Here is a 27,055-nt window from a genome sequence, read left to right on the forward strand (position 1 = left end):
ACCTACGACCCCAAGCCAGCATCCCCAAGCCCGCGTCCTCAGCACCATGTCACCAGCCCACAACCCCAAGCCCACGTCCCCAAGCCCGTGTCCCCAAGTCCCGAGCCAGCTCCACCGGTCCCTGCTCTCTGTGACCTCCTGCCTTCCGTACAAAACCCTGCCCTCAAAATGGGGAAAAACCCACAAAAAAATGAAACGTTGAGCATGTTTCTGGATAAACCCCAGGTTTTGAGCTGAGCCACTGGACCAAGGACCTGATCCCCCCCCCCAGGTCAGGATCAGGTCACCCATGCAGAGTCCCCGCCGTGCCGTGCCGTGCCACGCCACGCTGTGTTATCTCTCCACCTGCTGCTCCGGATCTCGAGCAGGTTTTTTGGCAGCACCCTGGCAGCGGGGAGGGCCGGGACAGGGGATGTAGAAGGGCACGGCGGCGGCACGGGCGGCTGGTCAGGACCGGGCTTGTCCCACGCGAGAGCAGCGGGCGCTGGGCCGAGACGGCACGCGGCACCCGGCACCTGCAGGCAGGGATTTGGAGGTTCACGGGGTTCGTTTTTGTCTTTCTTTCGTTGTCTTCGGTGCGTCAGGAAGGGTGGCTCTGGGGCAGCAGCGGGGATGGCGACCGGGGATCCGGCTGACGCGGATAAAACCCACGGAGCCACTTCTTCACCCAACTCCACACCTCCCGGAGGAGGTAGATCCATCTGTCCTTCAGCTCTGGCCATCCCATCCAGCCATGCCCATCCCGACGTACCCACCTGCCCGCCTGTCCCTGGCCAGACCCAACCACCCACCCCTCCTTCTAGATCTCCATCCATCCACCTATCTCCACCCTTGGCCAGACCTGAACACCCACCCATCCTCCTGGACACCTATCCGTCCCTCCGGAACACCTACCCATCCCTCCTGGGCATCTGTCCGTCCCTTCCTTCATCGAGCCATCTCTAGCCAGACCCATCCATCCGTGCACCTTCCTGTCCTTCCATCCATCCTTCCATCCATCCTTCCATCCTTCCATCCATCCATCCATCCTTCCATCCATCCTTCCATCCATCCTTCCATCCATCCTTCCATCCTTCCATCCATCCATCCATCCTTCCATCCATCCTTCCATCCTTCCATCCATCCTTCCATCCATCCTTCCATCCTTCCATCCATCCATCCTTCCATCCATCCTTCCATCCATCCTTCCATCCTTCCATCCATCCATCCATCCATCCTTCCATCCTTCCATCCATCCTTCCATCCATCCATCCATCCATCCTTCCATCCATCCCTCCATCCATCCATCCATCACCAGCCAGACCCAGCCATCTACCCATGCTTCTAGATAGTCACCCACCCTTCTGGATGTCCATCCGTCCATCCATCCATCCATCCATCCATCTATCCATCCATCCATCCCAGGACAGACCCCGCCAGTCACCCATCCTTCCAGATCCCTATCCATCCACCCATCCCTTCCTTCACCTGCTGATCCCTGGACAGTCCCATCTCCATGGACCCACCGCCCCACCCATCCCTGGGTAAGATGCACCCAGCCGTCCGTCTGTCTGTCCCTGCACAGCCAAAACGCCCCCCCCCTCCACCCCCAAATCCCCACGCGGAGCCCATGAGCCAAAAACCTCCCAGGTCCAACGCTTGGATTGCCATCCCCTTATTGAACTGCACCGGCGGGGGGGGCCGGGTCGGAGACACGGCTGAGCTCCCCCAGCTTTGCAAGGGGGTCTCAGCCCCCCCCAGAGCTGTGACACCCGGGAAGGGGCCACGATTTCCCTCCCCACTCCTGCCCGTGGGCTGAAAGTGGCCATGGGCTGGGGAGGGGAGCTGTGAAGATCTCCCACTCCCCCCGAGAAACTCCCCATGCCCCCCAAGAAGCTCTCCACCCCCCCAAGAAGCTCTGCATCCCCCCAAGAAGCTCTCCACCCCCCCAAGGAGCTCTCCTACTCCCTAAGAAGCTCTCCCACCCCCCCCAAGAAGCTCTGCACCCCCCCAAGAAGCTCTCCACCCCCCCAAGGAGCTCTCCACCCCCCTAAGAACCTCTCCCACCCCCCAAGAAGCTCTGCATCCCCCCAAGGAGCTCTGCACCCCCCCAAGAAGCTCTACATCCCCCCAAGAAGCTCTCCTACTCCCTAAGAAGCTCTCCCACCCCCCCCCAAGAAGCTCTGCACCCCCCCAAGAAGCTCTCCAGCCCCCCAAGAACTTCTCCCACCCCCCTGAGAAGCTCTGCACCCCCCCAAGGAGCTCTGCATCCCCCCCAAGAACCTCTCCCACCCCCCCAAGAAGCTCTGTAGCCCCCCAAGAAGCTCTCCCACCCCCCCAGAGAACCTCTCCATCCCCCCCAAGAACCTCTCCCACCCCCCCGAGAACCTCTCCATCCCCCCCGAGAACCTCTCCCACCCCCCTCAAGAAGCTCTGTAGCCCCCCGAGAACTTCTCCCACCCCCCTCAAGAAGCTCTGTACCCCCCCGAGAACTTCTCCCACCCCCCTCAAGAAGCTCTGTACCCCCCCGAGAACCTCTCCATCCCCCCCGAGAACCTCTCCCACCCCCCTCAAGAAGCTCTGTAGCCCCCCGAGAACTTCTCCCACCCCCCTCAAGCCCCCCCCGAGAACTTCTCCCACCCCCCTCAAGAAGCTCTGTACCCCCCCAAGAACCTCTCCATCCCCCCCGAGAACCTCTCCATCCCGCCCAGCTTCTCTTATCAGGAAGGAATTTGCAACCCAGGCAAATACCTCCCTCCCCACCGAGATACCGCTGGCAGGGAGGGAGAGGGGCCCTGGGTGGGTGCCAGGTTCCGTCAGGGTGCGGGACCCCCCGCCGGCCCCCGCGAAGCCCCCGAGTTTCCCCCCAGCGCTGCTGGGGATGGGTGGGAAGAGGCTCAACCTGGAAGGCGAGGAGAAGCCCAGTGGCTCCCGGCCAAGCCCTGCTCTGTTTTGTTCCCATTCCCTGGGGAAACTGAGGCACGGAGGGCAAACTGACCGGGGAGGGGGGGGGGACACACAAAGCAACATCCCCGGGACCCCCAGATAGAGACCCCAGGTGATCCCCAAATCCACTCGGCCCCACACCAGAAGACCCTCAACCATAAATCCCCCACCCGCCTCCACGCCGGTGTCACCCCAGGGGGGACAGACCCCCCCCCCCCCCCAGGGTGCTGCAGCCCACCCTAAAGCCCCCCCAAGATCAGTGTCACCCCTCGGTGTCTCCCCCCGAGGAGCCGGGGGGGGTCCCGCACCCTGTTTTGGGTGGAGGCCAAACGTCTGCCGGGACTTTTGTTTGCTTTGGGTGACGGCCATGGGGGGGGGGACACGGTGCTGATGGGTGTCACCCACCGCTCCCCACCGGCTGCCGCCCCCCCAGTGTGTCCCCAGAGCGGGGTGGGGGTCCCAGGGCGATGCACCCCCATCCCCATCGCTGGGGGTCGTGCAAAGGCAGGACCCTTATGAGGGGGGATGCAGGGTGCTGCGTGGTCGGGGGGTGCACCCATGGGTGCGAGACCCCCCCCCCCTTGGGTGTACCAGAGCTGGCTGGGGGTCCCGGGACCCCCATGGGGACAGAAGGGACGTGGTGGCCGAGGGAATGTCCCCAAGGATCTGGGGACAAATGCCACGTCCCTGTCCCCATGCAGGCAGGATCTCATGGGTGCCCTTTGTTTTGGGGGGGAGGTGGGGGGGTGGAATATCCCCCCCCCCCCCCCCCCCCCAGGGCCTGACCCTGTTTGCAGCAACCCCTGCGCTGGTTCTGGGAGGGAGGAGGAGGATGGTGGGTCCCAGTTGCAGCTTCATCGCTCAGGAATGCAGCAGGATTAACCCTTGGGGAGCCGGGGGGGGGGGGGGATGGAGGAGAGTGGGGGGTCCTCCATACCCCCAAGGGGTCCCCACTGGTTGGGGACATCAGGGCGGACGGTGGCCCTGGACCACCGAAGGTCCAGTTGATCCCAGTGGAGATGCCTCCATGGAAGCTGGTGGCTCTGGGCTTGGCTGGGGTCGCATCCTGAGGGTGCTGAGCACAGCGGGGGGGGGGGGGCCCTGGGTGCGGCCCCCAAAGGGCTGGGCAGTGATGGGGGGGGGGGGGTGCTGGGGGCTGTGGCAGAGCCTTATCAGCCCCGAGGTCTTTTATCTGGGGTTTATGAGCTCTGGCTGCCTTTGGGGCTAGGGGGGCTGGGGGGGGGTCGGGGGGGGGGGCTGGGATGTGTTTGCTCCCAGCTCCTCCATCACCGCCCGGCACGGGAGGAATGTGCCTGATAAGGGCCAGGGGTGGGGAACGGCCCCTGACCCCCCCCCCAGCACCAGCAGCAGGGTCAGGGGGGGCCCCTGTGTCCCTGGGGGGCTCCCAAAGGGGAGCAGAGAGGGGGGAGGCTTGGGGACCCCCATGAGCAAACCCCCCCCCCCCCCAGCCCCATCCGGCCCCCGGTGTGGAGTGTGACCCCAAGGTGATGGCGATGGGGGGTCAGGGAGGAGGGGGGGTGTCGGGGCACCCCCGGGGGGGGGACCCTGCCACCGGCCACCATGGGGACCCCAGGGTGGGACCCCAACGCGACCTCAGGGTCTGTCACCACCGGGACCCCAAATTGGGGACCCCAAAGTGGGGAGCCCAAGGTGAGACCCCCCCCTGGGACCCCAGGGTCTGTCACCACAGAGACCCCAAATTGGGGACCCCAAAGTGGGGACCCCAAGGTGGGACCCCCACTGTGACCCCAGGGTCTGTCACCACCGGGACCCCAAGGTGGGGACCCCAAGGTGGGGACCCAAAATTGGGACCCCCCTGTGACCTCAGGGTCTGTCACCACCGGGACCCCAAATTGGGGACCCCAAAGTGGGGACCCCAAGGTGGGACCCCCCCTGTGACCCCAGGGCCTGTCACCACAGGGACCCCAAGGTGGGGACCCCAAAGTGGGGACCGCAGGGTGGGTCAGAGACCTCGGGGGCCCCCGGCTCAGCCCCCGCCAGCGCTGCTCCAGCGCCTCCATTTCGTCGTCCCCTCCGTCCCCGTCCCGTCCCGGTGCCACCGCCGGCACCCGCGGCGGCCGCCAAAATGGCGCGGGTTTGGCAAAGGAACAAAGGCCTCGGCCGGCGGCGGCCTGGGCCCCGGTCCTGCTCTGGGCTGCGACTGGGGCAAAGTGGGGCAGTCAGTGTGGGGCAAAGTGGGGCAGGATGGGGCAGGAGTGGGGCAGGAGTGGGGCAAAGTGGGGCAGGATGGGGCAGGAGTGGGGCAAAGTGGGGCAGGAGTGGGGCAAAGTGGGGCAGGATGGGGCAGGAGTGGGGCAAAGTGGGGCAGTGTGGGGCAGGAGTGGGGCAAAGTGGGGCAGGATGGGGCAGGAGTGGGGCAGGATGGGGCAGGAGTGGGGCAAAGTGGGGCAGGAGTGGGGCAAAGTGGGGCAGGATGGGGCAGGAGTGGGGCAAAGTGGGGCAGTGTGGGGCAGGAGTGGGGCAAAGTGGGGCAGGATGGGGCAGGAGTGGGGCAAAGTGGGGCAGTGTGGGGCAGGAGTGGGGCAAAGTGGGGCAGGATGGGGCAGGAGTGGGGCAGGATGGGGCAGGAGTGGGGCAAAGTGGGGCAAAGTGGGGCAGGATGGGGCAAAGTGGGGCAAAGTGGGGCAGGAGTGGGGCAAAGTGGGGCAGGATGGGGCAGGAGTGGGGCAAAGTGGGGCAGTGTGGGGCAGGAATGGGGCAGGAGTGGGGCAAAGTGGGGCAAAGTGGGGCAGGAGTGGGGCAGAAGTGGGGCTGGAGCAGAGCAGGGGTGACCGAGGGCCCCCCACCCCACCCCAGGGGTCGTGCAAAAGCGCGTGCAAAAGTGCCCAGTTGTGCACAGCGAGGGGCTCTGCGCAAGGATGTGCTCGTGCAAAAGTGGGCGCTCGTGCAAGAGGCCGTGGTGCGTGCTCGTGCAAGGGGCGTGTTTGTGCAAAGGGGCGTGCTCGTGCAAAAGAGGGCGGCCTTGCACAGCGTGCACGTGTGCATCCTTGCACAGCGCGCGCTTGTGCAAGGTGCACTCCTGTGCAAAAGTGTGTGCTGGTGCAAGGTCCGTGTTCCTGCAAGGCTGCGCGCTTGCGCAAAGGCGCGTGTTCCTGCAAAGTGTGCACTCGTGCAAAGGTGCGTTCTCATGCAAAAGCGTGTCCTCGTGCAAAGGTATGCGCTCATGCAAAAGTGCATGCTGGTGCAAAGGCGTGTGCTTGTGCAAAGGCGTGTGCTTGTGCAAAGCGCGCACTCACGCAAAAGTGCGTTCTCACGCAAAAGCGTGTCCTTGTGCAAAGTGTGCACTCGTGCAAAGGTGTGCGTTCCTGCAAAGCGTGCGCTCGTGCAAAGCTGCGTTCTCACGCAAAAGCGTGTCCTCGTGCAAAGGCGCGTGTTCTTGCAAAACGTGCCCTTGTGCGAGGCGCGTTCTCGTGCAAAATCGCGTGCTTGTGCAAAGGTGCGTGCTCACGCCAAGCCGCCCACTCCCACGCCCGCAGCTGGGGTGACCCACTCCCACTCGCAGCCCCCCCAGACCCCCCTCCCCCCCAAAGACCACCGCTGCTCTCCCACCCAGACACGTGGGACCCCCCCCCCCCCAAAAAACAGCCCCGGGGTGGGGTGGGGGGGGGGGTGAGGGTGCCCGGGGGGGGGGTCCCCCAAATCCCCTTGGTTGGGGGTGGCCCGAGGGGTTTCCTGAAGAGCCCCCCCCCCGGGAATGGGTTGGGGGGGGGGGGTCCCTATGGGGTGGGTGGGTGTATCAGGGGGGTGATGTGGGGGCGGGGTACCCCAAAACGCGTGGGGCTGAGCCCCACTCCTCCACCCTGCTCCCCCCCGAGGTTACGGGGTTGCCCCCCCCCCCAATTCCTGCCCCCCCCCCCCCCCAAGTTATGGGGCCGAGCCCCCCCCAGGGGAACAGGAGAGCCCTGGGCTGGATCCAGCCCCACCTTCCCGGGTGGGGCCGTGGGGCCGCCCTCCCCACGGGGCTGCCGGCTATAAATGCTGCCTGCCCCTCCGGCCGGCTGTCCGTCCGTCCGTCCGTCCGCCCACCATCCGTCCGTCCGTCTGTCCACCGTCCGTCCGCCATCCGTCCGTCCGTCCACCGTCCACCATCTGTCCGTCCGTCCGCCCACCATCCGTCCGTCCGTCCGTCCACCGTCCACCATCCGTCCGTCTGTCCGTCCGTCGACCATCCGTCTGTCCGTCCGTCCACCGTCCGTCCACCATCCGTCCGCCCGCCCGTCCGTCCACCATCTGTCTGTCTGTCTGTCTGTCCACCATCCGTCCGTCCGTCCGTCCACCATCTGTCTGTCCGTCCGGTCTGTCCACCATCCGTCCGTCCATCCGTCCACCATCCGTCTGTCTGTCCGTCCACCGTCCGTCCACCGTCTGGTCTGTCCGTCCACCGTCCGTCTGTCCGTCTGTCCATCCGTCCATCCCCCATCCGTCCGCTGTCCGTCCGTCCGTCCGTCCGTCCCCATGAGCCTCCCCGTGAGCACCCGCTCCCTTCCCCGCCGTCCCGCCGTCCCCGGCTCCTCCGGCATCGCTCCCTTGGGCAGCGCCGCCAGCATTTACGGCGGAGCCGGTGGCTCCGGCACCCGCGTCTCCGGCACCCGTTTGACCTCTTCGGGAGGCGGTTCCGGGGTGGGTTTTGGGGGCGCCGTGACATTTTGGGGTTCCGGCATGGTGGGCAACGAGAAGGAGACCCTACGGGATCTCAACGACCGCTTGGCCGCTTACCTGGAGAAGGTCCGGAGCCTGGAGCAGGACAATCGGCGCCTGGAGGCCCAAATCCGGGAGGCGGTGGCCAAAAAAGGTCCCGGCACCCAGGACTGGGGTCACCACTGGGAGCTGGTCCGGGAACTGCGGGATAAGGTGGGATCCCTGGGGGCGGGGGGGGGGGGACCGGGGGGGTTAAGGATTAACCCGTCGGGTGGTGGGGCTGGCTGGACTTTGCACCCCACGGTCAGGGATGGCACCGGGGCGGCTTTTTTTTTTTTTTGGGGGGGGGGACATGACCAAGGGCAACGGGGCTCGGCGGTGTCGGGGGGGGGGGGTCCAACACCGCCCCACAGCCCCCCCCCGCCGTGTTCTCGGCCAGGTTTGGGGTCACCCAGCACCCAGCCCGCACACCTGGGTGTCCCCCCCCCCCCCAAACGAACCCACCCTGGTTTATCACCAATTTTCCACGGCAAAGTGTGTCCCATCCCGTCCCCCCCCCCGTTTCCCACCCCATCCCATTCCGCCCCCCCCACCCGCCAGGGTGGCACCTGCCTGGGTGACGGGGGTGGCAGCGGGGGGGTCCCCGCGCCCCGGTGACGGTGCTGTGTTCCCGTGTCCCCGTTCCCTCTTTGTCCGTGTGTGTGTCCCGTCCCCCCCCCAAGATTTTCGAGGCGACGGTGGAGAACGCCCGCAGGGTGCTGCAGATCGACAACGCCCGGCTGGCGGCCGATGACTTCAGGGTCAAGTGAGGGACTGGGATGGGACTGGGATGGGACTGGGATGGGATGGGATGGGACTGGGATGGGACTGGGATGGGGACTGGGATGGGACTGGGATGGGATGGGATGGGGACTGGGATGGGACTGGGATGGGACTGGGATGGGGACTGGGATGGGACTGGGTGGAATGGGATGGGGACTGGGTGGGAATGGGATGGGACTGGGTGGGAATGGGGACGGGGACAAGGATGGGGACAGGGATGGGGATGGGGTGGGAATGGGGACAAGGACAAGGATGGAAAGAGGAGTGGGAATGGGGACAGGGACAAGGATGGGGACAGGGATGGGGACAGGGACAAGGATGGAAAGTGGAGTGGGAATGGGGACAGGATGGAGGGGTAAGAGTGGGGACAGGGATAGGGATGGGGTGGGAATGGGGACAAGGACAAGGATGGAAAGAGGAGTGGGAATGGGGACAGGGACAAGGATGGGGACAGGGATGAGGACAAGGACAAGGATGGGGACAGAGGACAGGGACAGGATGGAGGGATAAGGGTGGGGACAGGATGGGTATGGGGACAGGGATGAGGGTGGGAATGGGGACGGGGACAAGGATGGGGACAGGGATGGGGATGGGGTGGGAATGGGGACAAGGACAAGGATGGAAAGAGGAGTGGGAATGGGGACAGGGACAAGGATGGGGACAGGGATGGGGACAGGGACAAGGATGGAAAGTGGAGTGGGAATGGGGACAGGATGGAGGGGTAAGAGTGGGGACAGGGATAGGGATGGGGTGGGAATGGGGACAAGGACAAGGATGGGGACAGGAGTGGGAATGGGGACAGAATGGAGGGACAAGGATGGGGACAGGGATGGGGACAGGAATGGAGATACAAGGATGGGGACAGGGATAAGAGATGGGGTGGGAATGGGGACAGGGATGGGGACAGGGATGGGGACAGGATGGAGACACAAGGATGTGGACAGGGATGGGGATGGGGTGGGAACAGGGACAAGGACAAGGATGGAAACAGGAGCAGGATCGGGGACAGAATGGAGGGACAAGGATGGGGACAGGGATGGGGACAGATGATGGGGACAGGATGGAGACACAAGGATGGGGACAGGGATAGGGATGGGGTGGGAACGGGGACAAGGACAAGGATGGGGACAGGAGTGGGAATGGGGACAGAATGGAGGGACAAGGATGGGGACAGGGATGGGGACAGGATGGAGACACAAGGATGGGGACAGGGATAGGGATGGGGTGGGAACGGGGACAAGGACAAGGATGGAAACAGGAGCAGGATCGGGGACAGAATGGAGGGACAAGGATGGGGACAGAGGATGGGGACAGGATGGAGACACAAGGATGGGGACAGGGATAGGGATGGGGTGGGAACGGGGACAAGGACAAGGATGGAAACAGGAGCAGGAATGGGGACAGGATGGAGACACAAGGATGGGGACAGGGATGGGGATGGGGTGGGAATGGGGACAGGGATGGGGACAGGATGGAGACACAAGGATGGGGACAGGGATAGGGATGGGGTGGGAACGGGGACAAGGACAAGGATGGAAACGGGAGCGGGAACGGGGACAGAGGATGGGGAACAGGGACAAGGACGGGGACAGGGATGGAACGGGGACAGGGATGGGGGATGGAGGTGGCAGTAGGGACGAGGACAAGAGCACGGCCGTGTCCCCATCCGTGGCCGTGTCCCTATCCGTGTCCATGTCCCTATCCGTGTCCGTGTCCCTATCCGTGTCCGTGTCCCCATCCGTGTCCGTGTCCCCAGGTACGAGGCGGAGCTGGCCATCCGCCTGGCGGTGGAGAACGACATTTCGGGGCTGCGCAAGGTCATCGATGACACCAACATGGCGCGGCTGCGGCTGGAGGGGGACGTCGAGGCCCTGCGGGAGCAGCTCGGCTTCACGCAGAAGAACCACGAGGAGGTGGGGGGACGGAGATGGGGGGGGGCAGAATTTGGGGGGGACCCTCATCGCCAGTGTGTGTGTGTCCCCGTGTGTGTCCGTCCCCCCCCAGGAGGTGCGGAGTCTCCGGGCGCAGGTCTCCAGTTCGGGGGTGACGGTGGAGGTGGACGCCCCCAAATCTCAGGATCTGGGGAAGGCGATGGCGGAGATCCGGGCGCAGTACGACGCCCTGGCCCGGAAAAATCTGGAAGAGCTGGAGAAGCACTGGGGGCAGCAGGTGGGGGTACACACACACACACACACCCCCCCAAAAAAAACCAACCAAACTTGCACCCCGGGCACCCCAGGCAGCTGGGGTGATGCTCCATGGAAGTGCTTGTCTGGGGGTCCTGGCATGGGGGGGGGGAACCCTGATTTGGGGGGGGGGGTCCCATGGGGGTCCTGACATGGGGGGGACCCCCAGTCTGGGGGGGGGTGTTGCCATGGGGGTCCTGATGCAGAGGGGGGATCTCCAATCTGGGGGGGGTCCCATGGGGGTCCTGACACGGGGGGGACCCCCAGTCTGGGGGGGGGTGTTGCCATGGGGATCCTGAAATGGGGGGGACCCCCAGTCTGGGGGGGGTCCCATGGAGGTTCTGACATGGGGGGACCCCCTAACTGGAGGGGAGGGTGTTCCCATGGGGGTCCTGACACGGGGGGGACCCCCAATCCGGGGGGGTGTTCCCATGGGGGTCCTGATGCAGAGGGGGGATCCCCAATCTGGGGGGGGTCCCATGGGGGTCCTGACACGGGGGGGACCCCCAATCTGGGGGGGTGTTGCCACGGGGGTCCTGACATGGGGGGGACCCCCAATCTGGGGGGGTGTTGCCACGGGGGTCCTGACATGGGGGGACCCCCAATCTGGGGGGGGGTGTTCCCATGGGGGTCCTGATGCAGAGGGAGGACCCCCAGTCTGGGGGGGGGTGTTGCCACGGGGGTCCTGACATGGGGGGGACCCCCAATCTGGGGGGGTGGTGTCTCCCTGGGGGTCCCCACTCCACCATGGGGGTGTTCCCCAAAGGCACCCCATGGCGGGGGGGGGGGGGGGGGGTGCTCAACCCACCAGGGTCCTGGCCCAACACTGGGGACACTCTTGGGGTGACCCCCATCCTCTGGGGTCCTGGGGGTGATACCACCCCCCCCCCACCACCACCATGCCCCCACCGGGGGTTGGGGTGACTGCGGTGGGCCAAGCCAAGGCGCTGAGCCCCTCCGTGCCCCGTGTCTGCGTCCGTCCGTCCGTCCGTCCGTCCATCCGTCCGTCCGTCCGTCCGTCCATCCCAGATCACGGAGAGCGCGGTGGAGCTGACGCAGAGCAGCCGGGACGTGGAGGCGGCTCGCAGCACCGCGCTGGATCTGCGCCGTTCCCTCCAGACCCTGGAGATCGACCTGGAGTCCCTCCGCAACCAGGTGAACACCCCCCACCCCCCCAAAAAAAAACCAAAAAAAAACCCAAACCCACCCACCCAAATAACCCACCGAGCCACCGGTGACGCCGAGCCGTACGGCCCCGCAGAAAGGCGGCTTGGAAGCCAACTTGGCCGAAGTGGAAACCCGTTACGGGGGACAACTGGAGCAATTGAGGGGCCTGATCCTGCGCACCCAGGAGGAACTGGGGGGGCTGCGGGATGAACTGGGTCGCCAAGCCGGGGAGCAGCAGGCCCTACGGCGGGTCACCGGGCAACTGGAGAGCGAAATCCAGACCTACCGGCGGCTGCTGGAGGGGGGAGAGGAGTTCAGGTAGAGGGGGGGGGGACACACACACACACACACCATGGGGGACCCCCTCCCCAGTCACCCCAGTTTGGGGAGGGAAGGGGACGGCGGTGGCGGGGTGTGTGGGTGAGGTCTGGGGTGCTGGGTTCCCGTCCTTTGGGGTGCTGGGGGGGGGGATATGACACAGAGGGGGGTCACCCGGCCAGTGGGGTACACCCCCCCGGGTAGGGGGTCTCCCCCCATGTCAAGACCCCCATAGGAACACCCCCCCTTGATTGGGGGTCCCCCCATGTCAAGACCCCCATGGGATCCCCCTCCGGATTGGGGGTCCCCCCCATGTCAACACACCCATAGGAACACCCCCCCGCCCAGATTGGGGGTCTCCCTCCATGTCAGGACCCCCATGGGACCCCCCTCCCCGGATTGGGGGTCCCCCCATGTCAAGACCCCCATAGGAACACCCCCCCTAGACTGGGGGTCCCCCCATGTCAAGACCCCCATGGGACCCCTCCCCCCGGATTGGGGGTCCCCCCCATGTCAAGACCCCCATAGGAACACCCCCCCGCCCAGATTGGGGGTCTCCCTCCATGTCAGGACCCCCATAGGAACACCCCCCCTTGATTGGGGGTCCCCCCATGTCAAGACCCCCATAGGAACACCCCCCCTTGATTGGGGGTCCCCCCATGTCAAGACCCCCATGGGACCCCCCTCCCCGGATTGGGGGTCCCCCCCATGTCAACACCCCCATAGGAACACCCCCCCAGATTGGGGGTCCCCCCCGTGTGAAGACCCCCATGAGACCCCCCCTCCCCAGATTGGGGGTCTCCCCCCATGTCAAGACCCCCATGGGACCCCCCTCCCCAGATTGGGGGTCCCCCCCATGTCAACACCCCCATAGGAACACCCCCCCCGGATTGGGGGTCCCCCCCGTGTGAAGACCCCCATGAGACCCCCCTCCCCAGATTGGGGGTCTCCCCCCGTGTCAGGACCCCCATGGGACCCCCCCCCCCCCCCGATCAGGGTTCCCCCTCCCCATGGGGACATGGCGGGGGGGGGGGGGGGACGGGACACACAGACAGCGGTGGCACCCGGCCGGGGGGTGCTGTGGGTGCTGTGGGGTCCCAGCTCCATCGCCGGGGGGGGGCCCTGGGGAGGAGACACCCAGATTGGGGGGGGGGGCAGGTCCTGTAACCCACAACCCCCCCGGGACTTGGTGGGGGGGGGGGGGACACGGGGCTCAGGACACCCCAGCCCCTCGTCACCTCTGGGTTCCCCGGGGTGACACTGGGAAAGGGGGGGGGGGGGGGACGGACCCCCCCCAGGGTGCCCCCCCAGCACCCTCACCCCCCCCCCCCCTCCCAAATATCCCCCCCCCCCCCCAGCTTGCAGGACGCCCTGGAGAAGCAGACGAGCAGCCCCCCCCCCGAGCAGCACCCCAAGGCTGGGGGGGGGCCCGGCGGGGGCCGAGGTGACGGTGCGGACCCACTGAGCAGGAGAAGGGCCCCCCCCCCAAATAAAATTACAATTCTGTCCCCCCGGGGAGCTGGTCCAGCCCGGTGTCGCCTTCTGATGGGGAAGGGAGCGGGTGGGGGCTGTGGGGAAACTGAGGCACGGGGGGGGGGGAATGAGGGGGGGGGCTGGCAGAGAGGCTGGGGGGGTGCGTGGGGGGGTGCTCTGCCCCACGGCGTGTGGCCTACGGCCCTGCGATGTGGCTGTGACCCACGGCGTGACCCACGGCTGTGACCCACGGCTGTGACCCACGGCACTGCCCCACGGCTCTGACCCACTGTGTGACCCACGACTGTGCCCCACGGCCCTGCCCCACGGCTCTGACCCACTATGTGACCCACGGCACTGCCCCACGGCTCTGACCCACTGTGTGACCCACGGCACTGCCCCACGGCACTGCCCCACGGCTCTGACCCACTGTGTGACCCACGGCTGTGACCCACGGCTGTGACCCACGGCACTGCCCCACGGCTCTGACCCACTGTGTGCCCCACGGCCCTGCCCCACGGCTCTGACCCACTGTGTGACCCACGGCACTGCCCCACGGCACTGCCCCACGGCTCTGACCCACTGTGTGCCCCACGGCCCTGCCCCACGGCTCTGACCCACTATGTGACCCACGGCACTGCCCCACGGCTCTGACCCACTCTGTGACCCACGGCACTGCCCCACGGCACTGCCCCACGGCTCTGACCCACTCTGTGACCCACGGCACTGCCCCACGGCTCTGACCCACTGTGTGACCCACGGCGTGTGCCCCACGGCACTGCCCCACGACTCTGACCCACTCTGTGACCCACGGCACTGCCCCACGGCACTGCCCCACGGCTCTGACCCACTGTGTGACCCACGGCTGTGACCCACGGCGTGACCCACGGCACTGCCCCACGGCTCTGACCCACTGTGTGCCCCACGGCCCTGCCCCACGGCTGTGAGCTACAGTGACGCCCCACAGCAGTGACCCACGGCCGTGCCCCATGGCTGGGACCAAAGCATGTGCCCCACGGCTCTGACCCACGATTTTGCCCCACGGCGCGTGACCCACAGCTCTGCCCCACCGCGTGGGCCCCACGGCGTGTGACCCACGCCACTGCCCCACGGTGCGTGACCCACAGCTGTGCCCCACGGCGTGTGACCCCCGGCCCTGCCCCACGGTGCGTGACCCCCGGCCCTGCCCCACGGCTGTGACCCCCGGCCCTGCCCCACGGTGCGTGACCCACAGCTGTGCCCCACGGCGTGTGACCCCCGGCCCTGCCCCACGGCAGTCCCGCGGCCCGCCCGCTCGGCCCCAGCCCCTGAATCTCGACGCGGGCGGCGCCGCCAAACGCAAAATCAGCCGCTTCTCTCCGAGCCGGGACCGCGCCCCCGGAGAGGGAGGAGGGGGGCGTGGCGCTCCTAGTCACGTGACGCCGCCATCCGGGTCCTTTGCCTTCTCTGCCTCTTCCCAACATGGCCGCCTCAGGTGAGCGCTGCGCGGCGGCGGAGCCCGGCGGGGGGGGGGGGGGGTCGGTCCCGATCGCGATGGGCCCCCCCGGACCGTGTCGGGCGCTGCCGCTCCCCGAGGTGGTGGTGGGGCCGGGGGGGTGGGGGGTCGGGCGGCGAAATTAGACTCCCCCTCCCCCCCCCTTTTTCCTCCTTCCCCCCCCCCTCCCCCTCCCCCTCCCCCCTCGCCGGGCCGGCGCGCGCGGCCGCTGCCCCCGCCCGCCCCTCCTATTGGCGGGGGGGCGCGCGCCGCCGGCGGTGATTGACGTGCCGGGGGGGGCGCAAATAGAACCTTCGGCCGCGTCTCACTGCGCAGGCGCGGAGCGGGGAGGGGCGGGACCCACGTGGGGTGCGGGCGCGCACGCGGCCGGTACCGGGGGGGGGGGGCGGGTAATGGTGGTACCGGTACCTCAGCCCCCCCCCCGGCACCGGCTGCTCCCCCCCAGGGCCTTGGTCGCACTTTGCTGGGCCGGGGGGGGGCTGGAACGGCCCCCTCGCCCCCCTCCGCCGTGCCCCCCCCCCCCCCGTTGTTGCCGGTAAGATGGTGGCCGGGCCGCAGCGGCAGCTCGTTACCCCCCCCAGCCCTTATTTACCCCCCCCAGCCCTTATTTACCCCCCCCAGCCCTTATTTACCCCCCCGCCTTTTCTCGGTGCCATTTGGAGCTTGGGGGGGGGGGGGGGGGGGAATGCAGCAATGCCCCCCTCAAATCCCTGCCCCCCCCCCCCCAGCCTTAACCCGGGGGAGAGAAGCTCCCACTGCCTTCGTGATGGCCGAGGACCCCCCCTCGGTGCCGCCCCAGGGAAAAGAACCCCCCCCCAGCCTGGCACAGGGCAACCGTGGACCCCCCCCCTCCCCTGTCCCAGCTCGGGGGGGGGGTGGGGGGGGGTCGACCACCCCTCAGCAGGGTGAAAACCAGCGGGAAGGGGCGTTTTCTGCGCAGGTGGGGGGTTGTTGGGGTTTTTTTTTTTTACACCACACACACACCCACCCCCCCCGCCGCTGCGGTGTCGGCGGGCAGAGCCACGCCATCATCCTGCGACAGACGCTGTTCCGCGCCGACGGCTCCTTCCCCGGCCTCGGTGACCCCTTCGACGTGGCCGGAGCAAAACTGGGGGCGGACGGTTTTCGGAAGAGGCCGGCGGCCGTTCGGGAGCGGATCTGACATCGGTGGGACGTGCCGGGAGGTCTCCCGGTTCCCCGGGAACGGCGCTCGGCTCCGACAGGAGAACGTTCCTCCTTCAGTTTTTTTTTTTTTCCCAGCGGTCACCGCTGCTCTCCCGGCGTTTTTATCCGGCACTGACGTCATCTTTCCATGAGTTTTCCCCTTGGCAAATGCAGCTCGAGTCGCTCCAAAGGCCCGGCCGGATTTACAGCTTCTGGCCTTTGCCAATGGACAGATCGGAAAGGCTTGCCGTCCCAAAAAAAAACCAGCAAAATTTTGGGCGGGGGGGGGTGGGTTGGCCTAGAGACATTTGTGGCTGGTGGTGAAAACCTGGGGGGGGGACCACTGGGGGTTGGCAAGACCCCTGAGCAGCGCCGGGAGCTCGTCACCCTCCCAGGTACAGTGCTGGGGGGCTGGAAGGCATCACACACCCCCCCCCCCAGGTCAGGATGGGACCCCTCTCTGGGCAGGGTCCTCAGGGTGCTGCTTGCTCTCCCAGGGGTGTCAGAAACCATTTTGCTGGTACCGGCACCAGCACGGAGCTTGGCAGGGGGTGTTAGGTGTGGGTGTCCTGGGGTGACACCCCACCCCCAGGGTGGCTCCGTGTCCGTTTGGGCTCCTGGGGGAAGCGTTTCCAGTCACCCCCAGCCTCAAAGCTGAGGCTGGGATTCCCGTGGGATCGGGAAGCGGCCGGAGACGCGAGGAGGGAACGCAGCGCTGCTGAGGTCTATCTCTGGGGCGAGCGGCCGCCGCGCGTCTCCCCGTCGTCACCGGTGCTGTTCCGTGTCGCTCGGCTGTCACGGCTTTACCGAAAACACCCAGAACGGAGCCGTGGGCTGGCTACAGGGATGGAGCACGGCCGGAGGACCCGAGCCGGCCCAGAGACGTCGGCGAGGAGCGAGGGCTGCTTGGGGAGGCTGCAGGCTCAAGGAGACGGTGATGGGGGACGGAGACCCCCGAGCCTGGGGGAATGGATGTGCAGGGGGCTAAAAATAAGGGTCCGAGCTGCCGTCGGGTTCCCTCCTGGCCCTGAGAGCTCTCCTTTCACCGGTGCGGGCGCAAGCCAAGGCAGCTCCGGTGGTTACAGGGAGGGGAAGGATGGGAGTGGGACTGGATGAGGTGCCGCCAACCTGCAGGGTAGAGGGTCGGGTTTAGGCTCAGCTCTTCTCTCCGTCCCTTCTGGGGTCTTGATGGACGTTGGGAACGAAGGTCTGGCCGGAGCGTTGGGGAGCGGCCAGAGCATCGGTCCTGGCTCGCTGGTGGGAGCCAGGAGCTCCCGGCGGCGTCAGAGGTGCTGGGAGGGAGCTCGGGAGGGCAGGATGGCTCCATCTGCCCAGCGCCTGGATGAAAGAACGGGGTACGGTTTCAGCCTGCCCTAAAAAACCTGGGCTGAGACCAAAGGAGAAGAGCAGCACGCCAAAAATGAGGATTTGGTGGGGCCGGGAAGCAGGACGGGGGCCTGGCGTCGCACACGGGCAGGTGGTCCATGCCTGGAGCCTCTCGCCCTCTTCTTTCCATGCTGGAAAATGCTGGTGGTTGTTACGTCGATGCTGGTGCGGGCATTTCTGTGGAAGAAACCATTTTAAGCGCCGTTGGGCGAGCGATCCCTCAGCTCTGAGCAGCAGCAGGCGAGCTTTGGCTAATTAGAGACAGCAAACGAGTAGCCTGTGAAACTCCCGCGTCTGTCATTCTTATCTTTGTTAAGGCTGCTGTGACGCTTCCCTGGTTAATTATCACACTCCCCAGCCAGGAGCCTCGTAAGAGATAATCTGCGTGAAGTCCGGCAGTCCCAAAGTTTATTATTTCTTTTTAACAAAGATAAGAACGCGTGTTTTCAAAGGCAATTAGTGCTTTCGCATTGCTGTCACTCTAGTATCTCTTGAAGCAGCCCAGCTTTTCTTTCTCCGGGGAGGTGAGGGCTGAAGTGCAGCTTAAAAACCTTGGGGCGGGGGGGGTGGTCCCCAAGTCACTGGGGGTGTCTGAGCCCCCTGTGCTCTGCCAGGAAATGTTTTTTGCAGGTAAAGGCAGCGGTTTTGCAGGTAAAGGTGCTATCGGTCGCTGCTCCGGCTGCTGGTGCCGCAGGGGGGCAGCAATTCCTTCCGCAAGGAGAAAAAAAAAAAAAAAAACAAAACTGCTGAATTTTGCAAACTGCATCATAACCCGCCTTCCTAAAAATAGCCCGGCTTCCCTGGCGCTGCTGGGAGGTGTCGCAGCCTGTCGCGACGCCCAGCTTCATCAGGAGACAGCGAAGCCTTGACAAATAAACGCTGCGGCCGCTCGCAGCTCCGGCAGAGCCAAATAAAAATCCCCGAGCCGGAGGAGCTGGGAGATTCGTTAAGATGTCGGCAAGGCCGGCCGACTTCTGGCTCCGGAGGGATCCCAGCGGCTGCGGGATCGCTGTGCTGTGCTGCGACGTGTCTCTCGCGTGTGGCCAGGGTGGAAGTGGGATGGCTTCTCCCTCTGCCGCCACCTCCTCCCCCAAAATAAAGAGCCCCCAGGGAGGTTTGTGGGTACGGCTGACCCCAGAACGCGAAGCGTGAGCGTGCTTCGAGCAGTAGGAGCCTTGATTCTCAGCCGTGCTGAATTTGTGGCTGTCATCCCTTTGGGAATAGAACATGAACCGGGATGGGGTGGCTGGCACCTCGATGGCTCGTGCTGCGTCTCCATCGCCCGGACCGCTCCTCCTTCCCCTCCCTCCCGAAACCAGGCTGTTCCCGGGCATCGCTCACTCCCCTCCTCCTCTCTTTTCTCTCCCCAACAGCTAAGAAGAAGAACAAGAAGGGCAAGACCCTCACTCTGACGGACTTTCTGGCAGAGGATGGTGGCGGCGGCGGGGGCCCGACCTACATCCCCAAACCCGTCAGCTGGGCCGATGAGACAGACGACCTGGAAGGCGACGGTACTGTCCTTGCCCAGCTCGCAGATCGGTAGAACGCCGATACCAGAATTCTGTGGCGTTCAAGAAAGAAGCGCTCTGCTTCTGGGCTGTGAGGGGTGTGGAAGCAGTTTGTTCGATCCTTCCCCATCTTACACACACCGCTGTGGGGTGGAGGAGTGTGGGGGGACCGCACGGGAAGTGTTGGTAACCGCAGGGCCGGGTTTGGCCGTACGCTCAAACAGCCAGTGACCCAGAACAACACGCCCAAACGTTGTGAAATTCGCTGGTTGTTTCTTTTCTGGGGGGTAATTAGGGCTTGGAGGGCAAACCGAGTTCTCGTTAGGACCGAGACGCGCGGTCTGGTGAAGGAGAGGGGGATTTGCAGCGACGCCGGGAACAGAAATGGGATAAAGAGCTTTCTGTCGGCCAGCAGCAGCGCCAGAGCAGAGCAGGCGGAGGGTGGGCAGATTCACCAAAGCCTGGGAGTTCACCGGTGAGCGCGGTGACCTCCAGCCCGGCAGCGGCAAGGCATTTTTCCCTCTGAAAGCATTAACATCGAGCCACGGTATTTTTCCACGAGACGGGCTGTAATTCAGACAGGAATTAATCCCAGGAAGGCTTAGTGCTTTACTAAACGGGGCGCGGGACTAAATGGCAGCTCTCCTTTGCCGTTCTAGCCTGCCTCGGTTTCTCCTCGGGGGCTGCTGGTGCCTTTGGGGCAGCTGCTTTCGTGCTGGGTCAAAGAGCTCGGCGGGATGAATGTCAGGGCTTTAACGTGCAGCTCCTCAGCAGTAAGGCCGCTCTTGGCACCCTGCGGCGAGGACGATGGCGTTGGCAGTAACTGGTCCCTAGTTGGGTGGGTTTTTTGGGTGATTTCCCAAATTTCTCTCTTTAGTTTCCACCACTTGGCACAGTAACGATGATGACGTGTACCGGGCCCCTCCGATCGACCGCTCCATCCTGCCCACCGCCCCACGGGCTGCTCGGGAACCCAACATAGACAGAAGCCGCCTCCCGAAATCCCCCCCCTACACCGCCTTTCTGGGAAACCTGCCCTACGACGTGACGGAAGAATCCATCAAGGACTTCTTCAGAGGACTCAATGTGAGTAACGGCTCGGAGCCCAGTCTGGGCGGCGGGGCAGGGCAGTGCTGGGGGTAACGCGGGCCGTTAAAGACCGTGATTTTTGGAGGCTGCAATCCCCGTTTGCGCTCTGCTGGCTCCGTGTGTTGGTTCCTGCTTCGCTGCGGATCGGCTGAGGCAGCTCCCGGCTCCTGCAGGTATGTCTGTGTCCGGAGCTGGCTGTGAGGGGCGGTTTCCAGACGGCCGTGGCTGTCGGATTGCTTAATCTCAGGTGAGTCGCTTGACTGCCAGCAAGCAAACAGGTGTTCCTGCTGTTTCAGCCAGGACGGAGCGAGAACCCTTTTAAAGCAGGTGGCTGGTGCTTCTCCTGCAGAACCGGGCAAAGCGAGGAGGTTGGGCTGGATCTCGGGATGATTTAGGGTGCACAGCTGGTGCCAAACGCCCACCCAGCTGCTCGCTCGCTCGCTCGCTCCCCCTCAGTGAGACGGGGGGGAGGAAATAGGATGAGAAAGTTTGTGGGTCAAAATAAAGGCAAGGAGATCACTTACCAGTTAGTCACAGGCAAATTAGACTCGATTTGGGGAAAACGAAATTTATTACCAATTAAAATAGACTTGCTATTACCTGCTCCAGCACCTGGAGCACTGCTGACGATGAACTTGGCCTTCCTTCTGCTGTTTCTCGCTCTTCTTTTCCCCTCCTCCTCTGCCTGTCTGGTGTTTTCTGCCCTTCCTTAACTATAATTTCACGGGGGTGCTGTGGACTTTGCTGCTGGGCTGCGCTTCGGCTTGTGCTGGGTCCGGCCCTCTCGAGGGGTTTCCCAGCCAGAGCTCGCTCAGGAGATGTCCTGCCCCGTGGCCGAGAACAGGAGACGCTCCTGGGGAGCCTGCGACTGCCATGACAATATTATTTTTTCCCCGCTTTAAGAACGTTGGAGCCCTTGGGTTATTCAGGGAGGAGGTGGGGAGGGCAAAGGCGGGACAGCAAGCGGCGATGGGAAATGGCCGCTTCCCTCCCGGAAGGTCAGCCTGGGAAATGCAGCTGGAGTCCGGCATTCCCCGCGCGACAGCGAGCCGTGCTGATGGCAGCAGATCGCTCCTCGCGGGCAGAGCCGCGCTGCTTACCTTGGTCTTTTATTTTCAGCTTGTTTTTCTAACCTCTCGCACCCGCTGAGGCAGCATCCGCTCCTCCTCGGAGAGTGATAGCGTGGGTGCAGCTCCCGTAGAGGAGGAAAGAGGAGGGAGCCGAGAGGCTGCAGCCCCGGCCAAATCTAGGCAGAGGGGTCAGTGCTACGCAGGAGAGCAAGAAGCAGAGCCCGATGGTGGCCCTCGCCCCCTGCAGGAGTCACTTGCTTCCCATCCGTCGGTCGTTCTCCCTTCCCAGCCTCTCCCGGCGCTGGTCCCGTGCGGCTCGGCTGAAGGCAGTTTGCGCCTTCCCCTTTTGCCGGCACGTCGTGAGCTCCGCAGGCTGCTGCCGCTTCCCAGGCTTCTGAGCGGGGAGTCACCCGGGAGCCGCCACGATTTGGGAACCTCGGTCCGGCAAGGAGAGGTTGTGGAAGGTGTTAGTGCAGGGGGAGGTCGGAGGGAGCCTGGAGGCGATGCCGAAGGCTCCGAGTCCTCGCCGGAGGTGTACCTAGAACACGCGGCGGATATAACCTGGCAAAGCCAGCGAGCCATCCCTGCAGCCAGAGGGCTCGTGTTGGAACGCAGAGGGTCTCGGTGGAACAGGTCCAAAACTCAGCAGGGTTTTTTCTCGGGAGCCTGGGCCCAGCTCTGAAAGCGGGTGGGAGGCAAAGGGATGGCTCCTGCTGGCTCGAGGAGCCGGCGGCCACGGGGTTGGAGCCTCGTTCGTGGGGCACAGGGCAGCTATCGCCCGCTGAGCAGAGCTCTCCTGGCCCTGCGGGTCGGTTCCGGCTGCAGCTACTGGAGATCTGCAGCTGGAAACCTCTCGCCCGTGCCAAATTCCTCCCTCCAAGCGAGCGTCGGAGGCGCTTTTAGTGGGAACCTGTGGTGCGTTTGAAGGGGGAGTTGAGTCTCCCTGCTCGTCGCCAAGAGGATTTATTCATTCAGTCCCTTGAGAGTCACGAGTTGCCGTCTCAGATATCTCATTCCTTGCCCGTCGTATTAACATCGGGGAGCAAGAGTCCTAACGAGAGCTTTCCTCTTCTCTCTGACTGCAGATAAGTGCTGTGCGTTTGCCGCGAGAGCCTACCAATCCGGAGAGGTTGAAAGGTTTTGGTTATGCTGAGTTTGAAGACATAGAGTCCTTGTTCCAGGCCCTGAGCCTCAATGAAGAGGTGAGTCCCAGTCCCCAACGGAGCAGGGCTGGTGCGCGCCAGCCCCCGAACACCCCGTCCCCAGTCAGATCCGGTGCGTTCCTGTGCAGCCCTGGGTGCTAGAGATGCATTGAGAGGTTCCGCCTTGTAGAATGATGGCTGTCCCTGCTTGTGAGAGACTTAAATGGGGAAGAAAGTGCTTTTTAAGGCCATCAGGGTCCCGGGAGGAGCCCCGTGTGGCACAGGCTGCCTGTTCTGTGCTCGGGCATCATCCCAGGATCAGCTCCTCTCGCCCCTCTGAACGTCTGCAGGCCGCAAGGCTGACTTCTTCTCGCTGTCGTTTTCAGTCTCTAGGGAACAGACGAATACGAGTGGATGTTGCTGATCAAGCTCAGGATAAAGGTGAGTATCTGCTGCCTCTTGATCTTCCCTTCCCGTCGCCTGTCTCGGTAACCACGTCTTGTGCCGGGTTGGTGGTCAGCCCGGCTAAGGAGGGACAAAATCGCTGTCGTCACGACACAGACCGCCAGGTCTGAGCCCTGCTCCAGATGTTTTGCCTGCCGGCACTTATCTAATAACGCTGCGTTGGTTCCTCCCACGCCCCCGTACTGTCCCTGCCGCGCTAATTGCCTCAGCCGAGGGCTTTTCAAAGCGTCGGTGGTTCCTGCTGATAGAGAGCAGTGAACTCGGAGAGGCCAGGCTGTGCTCCCGCTCGGTTCGCCGCTGACAGCTGCTCTCGTCCCTGGGAGCTGAAATTGCCTTCCCTTCTCTGGCAGATCGGGACGATCGCTGCTTTGGCAGAGATCGGGATCGCTTCCGTGACTCCGAGAGGTTCGAGAGCGACTGGAGGGCCCGTCCTGCCACCACCGATAGCTTTGATGATTACCCGCCCCGCAGGGGCGACGACAGCTTCGGAGACAGTGAGTTGGCAGGAAAATACGCGTGATCCTTCCGTTGCTGTCCTGAAAGGGTGGCTGAGGCGATCGGAACAAGGACAAAGGAGTCGGGCTGTGGCTCCCCTCTGCTTCTCCCTTGGGCCAGCAGATTTCCCACAGGACTTGGTGGTTGATTCCCCTGCGTCTGTAGCCCAGGGCTGAATCTGCCGCATCTTTCCATATGGATAGTTTTTCCTCCTTTCTGTTGTTTTCCCTGAAAATCTGCATTACCTGGACATCCATCCAGGTGTGCTTTTTCCTGCCCCGTCTGTGATCGGATGGTGACAGGGCGGCCACCCGGAGCTCGTTCCCCAGCTAGGTTATTGTATAGGGCAAGCGGGTCAGTGCCGTCTCCCGTCCTGAGAAGGGTCGTGAGGTTTTCCCACTTCCCAAAGGGATTTGTGACTCTGCCGCAGTAACGAGCGCAGGAACGTCCTTGCCGGTGTCTTTGTCACCTGAGCGTTCAGGGTAGAAGGATGTGCCCCGCTCACGCCGGACGCCCCTTCTCCTGCCTCCTCCAGGGTATCGGGATCGCTACGACGATCGGTATCGTGATGGTCCGCGGAGGGATATGGACCGTGGCTTTGGGGGCAGGGATCGCTACGATGACCGCAGCAGAGACTATGACCGAGGTAGGATGGTCCTGAAGGATCGCCAGGGCGGAGAGGGTGAGGGTGAGACTCTGCCACGGCAGACGAGCTGCCCAGCATGGCCTGGTGCCTCTCCCGTAACTGGGGAAGGCGTGTGGGACGATGAGCTCTTGCTCTCCCTCTCCAGGCAACTTTTGATCCCTGGCCTTGCCCTGGTCCTTACCAGAGCCCCGGTCTGGCCCAGATTTTAAGGTCCGTGTGTGAAGAAGACGCTGGCCTGCAGGAAGGCTTCCTGCTCTGCGCCCCGCCGGCCAGGGAGGGATCAGGACTCACCGGGAAGGGTTTCCTTTACTCCTGCAGGCTACGATTCCAGGATAGGCAGCGGCAGGAGGGCCTTTGGCAGCGGGTATCGCCGGGACGACGACTACCGAGGCTGTGGTGACCGCTACGAAGACCGCTACGACCGGCGGGATGACCGGATGGATAGGTGGAACTCCCGGGACGATTACGGCCGGGATGATTTCCGCCGCGAGGACAGAGGTAACGGCTTTGTTGGGGTGGGATCCACGCTGCGAGCAGCTTGGGGAGGGATCCGTGCTCACTCGAGGTGTCTCTGCTCCTTCCCAGGTCCCACCCAGAGGCCGAAGCTGAACCTGAAGCCCCGGAGTGCGCCCAAGGAGGAGGAGACCTCTGCGGCCCCTGCGCCCCAGTCCAGCCGGGCTGCCTCCATCTTTGGGGGGGCCAAACCGGTGGACACGGCTGCCAGGGAGCGGGAGGTGGAAGAGCGGCTGCAGAAGGAACAAGAGAAGCTGCAACGCCAGCTGGAGGACGATAAGAGGATAGAAAGACGACCCCGAGAGAGGTGGGCTGGGGCCGGAGGAAGGCTGGGGCAGGGCCTTCGGGCTGCCTGGCAGCAGCGGGCTGTTGGGCTTAAAACCTGGCCGGTGCCAGCCCGGCACCTGGGGGGTGTCCAGGCAGCGGCGTGGCCCCTCGGACAGCCCGAGGAGCACAACGTCACACTGGCAGTGGCCCTCTCTTCCCCCTTGACCTTTCCTCTTGGCAGCAGTGCTGACAGCGCTCCTTGGGGTGCTCGAAACCCACTCGCTAATCCTCTTCCCTCGCCGAGCACCCGGATCAGCCCTCTTTCCCCTCCGGCACAGGCATCCCAGCTGGCGAAGCGAAGAGAACCAGGAGCGATCGCGAACGGGGAGCGAGTCCTCGCAGACCGGCAACTCGGGGCCCCCTGGCACCTCTGTGGGAACCGGCCCGACGGGCAGGAGTAAGTAGAGAGCTGGGGGGGCCCCGGCTTGTCGCTCGTCACCCCTCTTTGCAGCTTAGCCTGTGACCCTACGTTCGTTCGTGTCTCCCCTGCAGCCACGCGAAGGAGGGAGAGCGAGAAGTCTTTGGAGAACGAGACGTTCACCAAAGAGGATGACGCCCCTTCTCCCAGCTCCAAGCCGAAGGAGGAGAAGCAGCCCCTGAAGGTGATGCCGGCGCCGCCGCCCAAGGAGAACGCCTGGGTGAAGCGGAGCAGCAACCCCCCTGCCCGCTCGCAGAGCTCAGATTCGGAGCAGCACTCTCCTACGAGGTTGGTGCCGTGCCGGGGACTTTGGGGGGGACGTCCTGGGCCTTTGCCCTCCGGATTTGCCCCCTGCCAGGAGGGTGTGGGGGATCAGATTCTGTCTCCCCAGGCAGTAAACAGCTCTCCCTGCTCCATGCCATTGGGATCGTCTTCTCAAGGTCTTGATCGTGTTCATCATCATCTTTTTTTTTTTATTATTTTTTTATTTTCTCTCCACAGCAGCAGCCAGACGGCACCAGGCCTGCCCTTGGAAGATGGGGCACCCCCGAAGAACGCCCACAGGAAAGGTGAGACTGGGATTTCACCCAGTGCGAACCGCTCCCGGCTGGAGGAGCCGCCGCTTCGCGACTTGAATCTCTGCCAACGCAGCTCCCAAAACCATCCCCCTCGTGGGGAAGGGGCGCGGAGCCCGCCCGAAGGAGTGGTCCCAACACCCTCCAGCAGCCATGGTGTGGCGGGGGGCTGCCTGCGAGACCTCACGGCCTTTTTCTTCCCACCCCAGGAGATGAGAACAAACCTGATGGGGGACGGGAGAGCGGTTCCAAGGTCCGAAGTGGGAGCTCCAGCCGTGGCCCTGGAGATTCAGATAGGTGGGTGACCCCAGGCTCTCCCCCCAGCGGCTGTCGGGCTCCGGAGGGGTCGCCGTGTCGCCCCCCCCCGGTTTGGGAATCACCGTGTCACCGGCCCCTGCCCTCCCTCCGGGCACTGAGGGGTCGGGGTTTGGACCCGGTCTCCGACTAACCGGCCTCCGGCTCTTGCAGGAAAGAGAGCAGGAAGGATCACGACTCGCGACCTGCATCTGAGCCAAAGAAACTTGACGAGAACCCCCCCTCCGTAAGCACCTGGGGGGGGGGGGAGCGCTGGGCCCTCGGGGGGGGGGGGTGGGATTCGAGGCCCGGATCTGGCTCCCAGCGGAGCGGGAGTTGGCTCCCCTCATGTCCTGGTTTGGGGGGGGGGGGGGGGGGGGGGGGGGAAGTTGGTCCGTTTTGGGTTTTTTTGGGGGGGGGTTGGTGGTTTTTTCTGCACGCGCTAAGGCGAGGGAGGTGTGAGCGGCTTCGCTTGTGCGTAACGGGGTTCCCCCCCCCCCTCCCTGCCCGCAGTTCAGCCATGCCAGCAAGTACGCTGCTCTGTCAGTAGATGGCGAAGATGATGGCGACGATGAAGAATGCGCCGAATAAAACCTCCGGGCCCTTGCGCCGTCTCCCAACCAGCCGCCACCGTGGGATCATTTGGAGAATTAAAAAACCAAACCTCTATCCAGACGAGACAGAAATAAAACCTAAAACTCACCATCTCCTGGAGCCCTTTCTTAAGCATTTTAAATCAAAAAAAAAAAAAACCAACCCAAAAACCAAACCCCAAAACCGAACCCCCGCGTGCTGCTGCAGCCGAAGGACCCGGAGCCGGGACGAGCGAGAGTTTTTTGGTTGGGTTTTTTTTTCGGAGGCGGTGCAGGACGGAGCCTGGTGGGGCGGGTGGAGTTT

General features: G+C 64.4%; 2 protein-coding genes and 1 long non-coding RNA gene across 5 annotated transcripts; all 3 read left to right on the forward strand.

Annotated features, from left to right (window-relative positions):
* The first annotated feature begins 5,133 nt into the window (after nt 1-5,133).
* Nucleotides 5,134-5,713, forward strand: LOC126046768 (uncharacterized). 2 transcript variants are annotated; one of them, XR_007508411.1, is made up of 4 exons: nt 5,134-5,225; nt 5,341-5,391; nt 5,538-5,646; nt 5,700-5,713. It is a non-coding gene; the product is annotated as an uncharacterized LOC126046768 (long non-coding RNA). The 2 variants fall into 2 exon arrangements; XR_007508412.1 differs by lacking the exon at nt 5,341-5,391 and having other exon boundaries at nt 5,134-5,256.
* Nucleotides 5,714-7,392: 1,679 nt separating this feature from the next.
* KRT18 (keratin 18) lies at nt 7,393-13,567 on the forward strand. Its single transcript, XM_049819553.1, is given in 8 exon segments — nt 7,393-7,818; nt 8,328-8,410; nt 10,184-10,340; nt 10,432-10,596; nt 11,643-11,768; nt 11,875-12,098; nt 13,457-13,490; nt 13,492-13,567. Coding segments are annotated over 8 exon segments (1,257 nt in total). The 5' UTR covers nt 7,393-7,422; the 3' UTR covers nt 13,564-13,567.
* Nucleotides 13,568-14,975: 1,408 nt separating this feature from the next.
* On the forward strand, nt 14,976-26,860 carry EIF4B (eukaryotic translation initiation factor 4B). 2 transcript variants are annotated; one of them, XM_049819498.1, is made up of 15 exons: nt 14,976-15,045; nt 18,990-19,127; nt 20,002-20,210; nt 22,369-22,485; nt 22,812-22,866; nt 23,241-23,384; nt 23,921-24,031; nt 24,350-24,529; nt 24,617-24,851; nt 25,150-25,268; nt 25,364-25,577; nt 25,791-25,858; nt 26,074-26,161; nt 26,333-26,405; nt 26,672-26,860. In XM_049819498.1, exons 1-15 carry the CDS (start codon nt 15,033-15,035, stop codon nt 26,747-26,749), a joined length of 1,842 nt encoding a protein of 613 aa, XP_049675455.1. In that variant the 5' UTR covers nt 14,976-15,032; the 3' UTR covers nt 26,750-26,860. The 2 variants fall into 2 exon arrangements, with proteins under 2 accessions (XP_049675455.1, XP_049675456.1); XM_049819499.1 differs by having other exon boundaries at nt 25,794-25,858.
* Nucleotides 26,861-27,055: the final 195 nt, after the last annotated feature.

Source organism: Accipiter gentilis, chromosome 16 (assembly GCF_929443795.1).
Source record: "Accipiter gentilis chromosome 16, bAccGen1.1, whole genome shotgun sequence".
Taxonomy (NCBI): Eukaryota; Metazoa; Chordata; class Aves; order Accipitriformes; family Accipitridae; genus Astur; species Astur gentilis.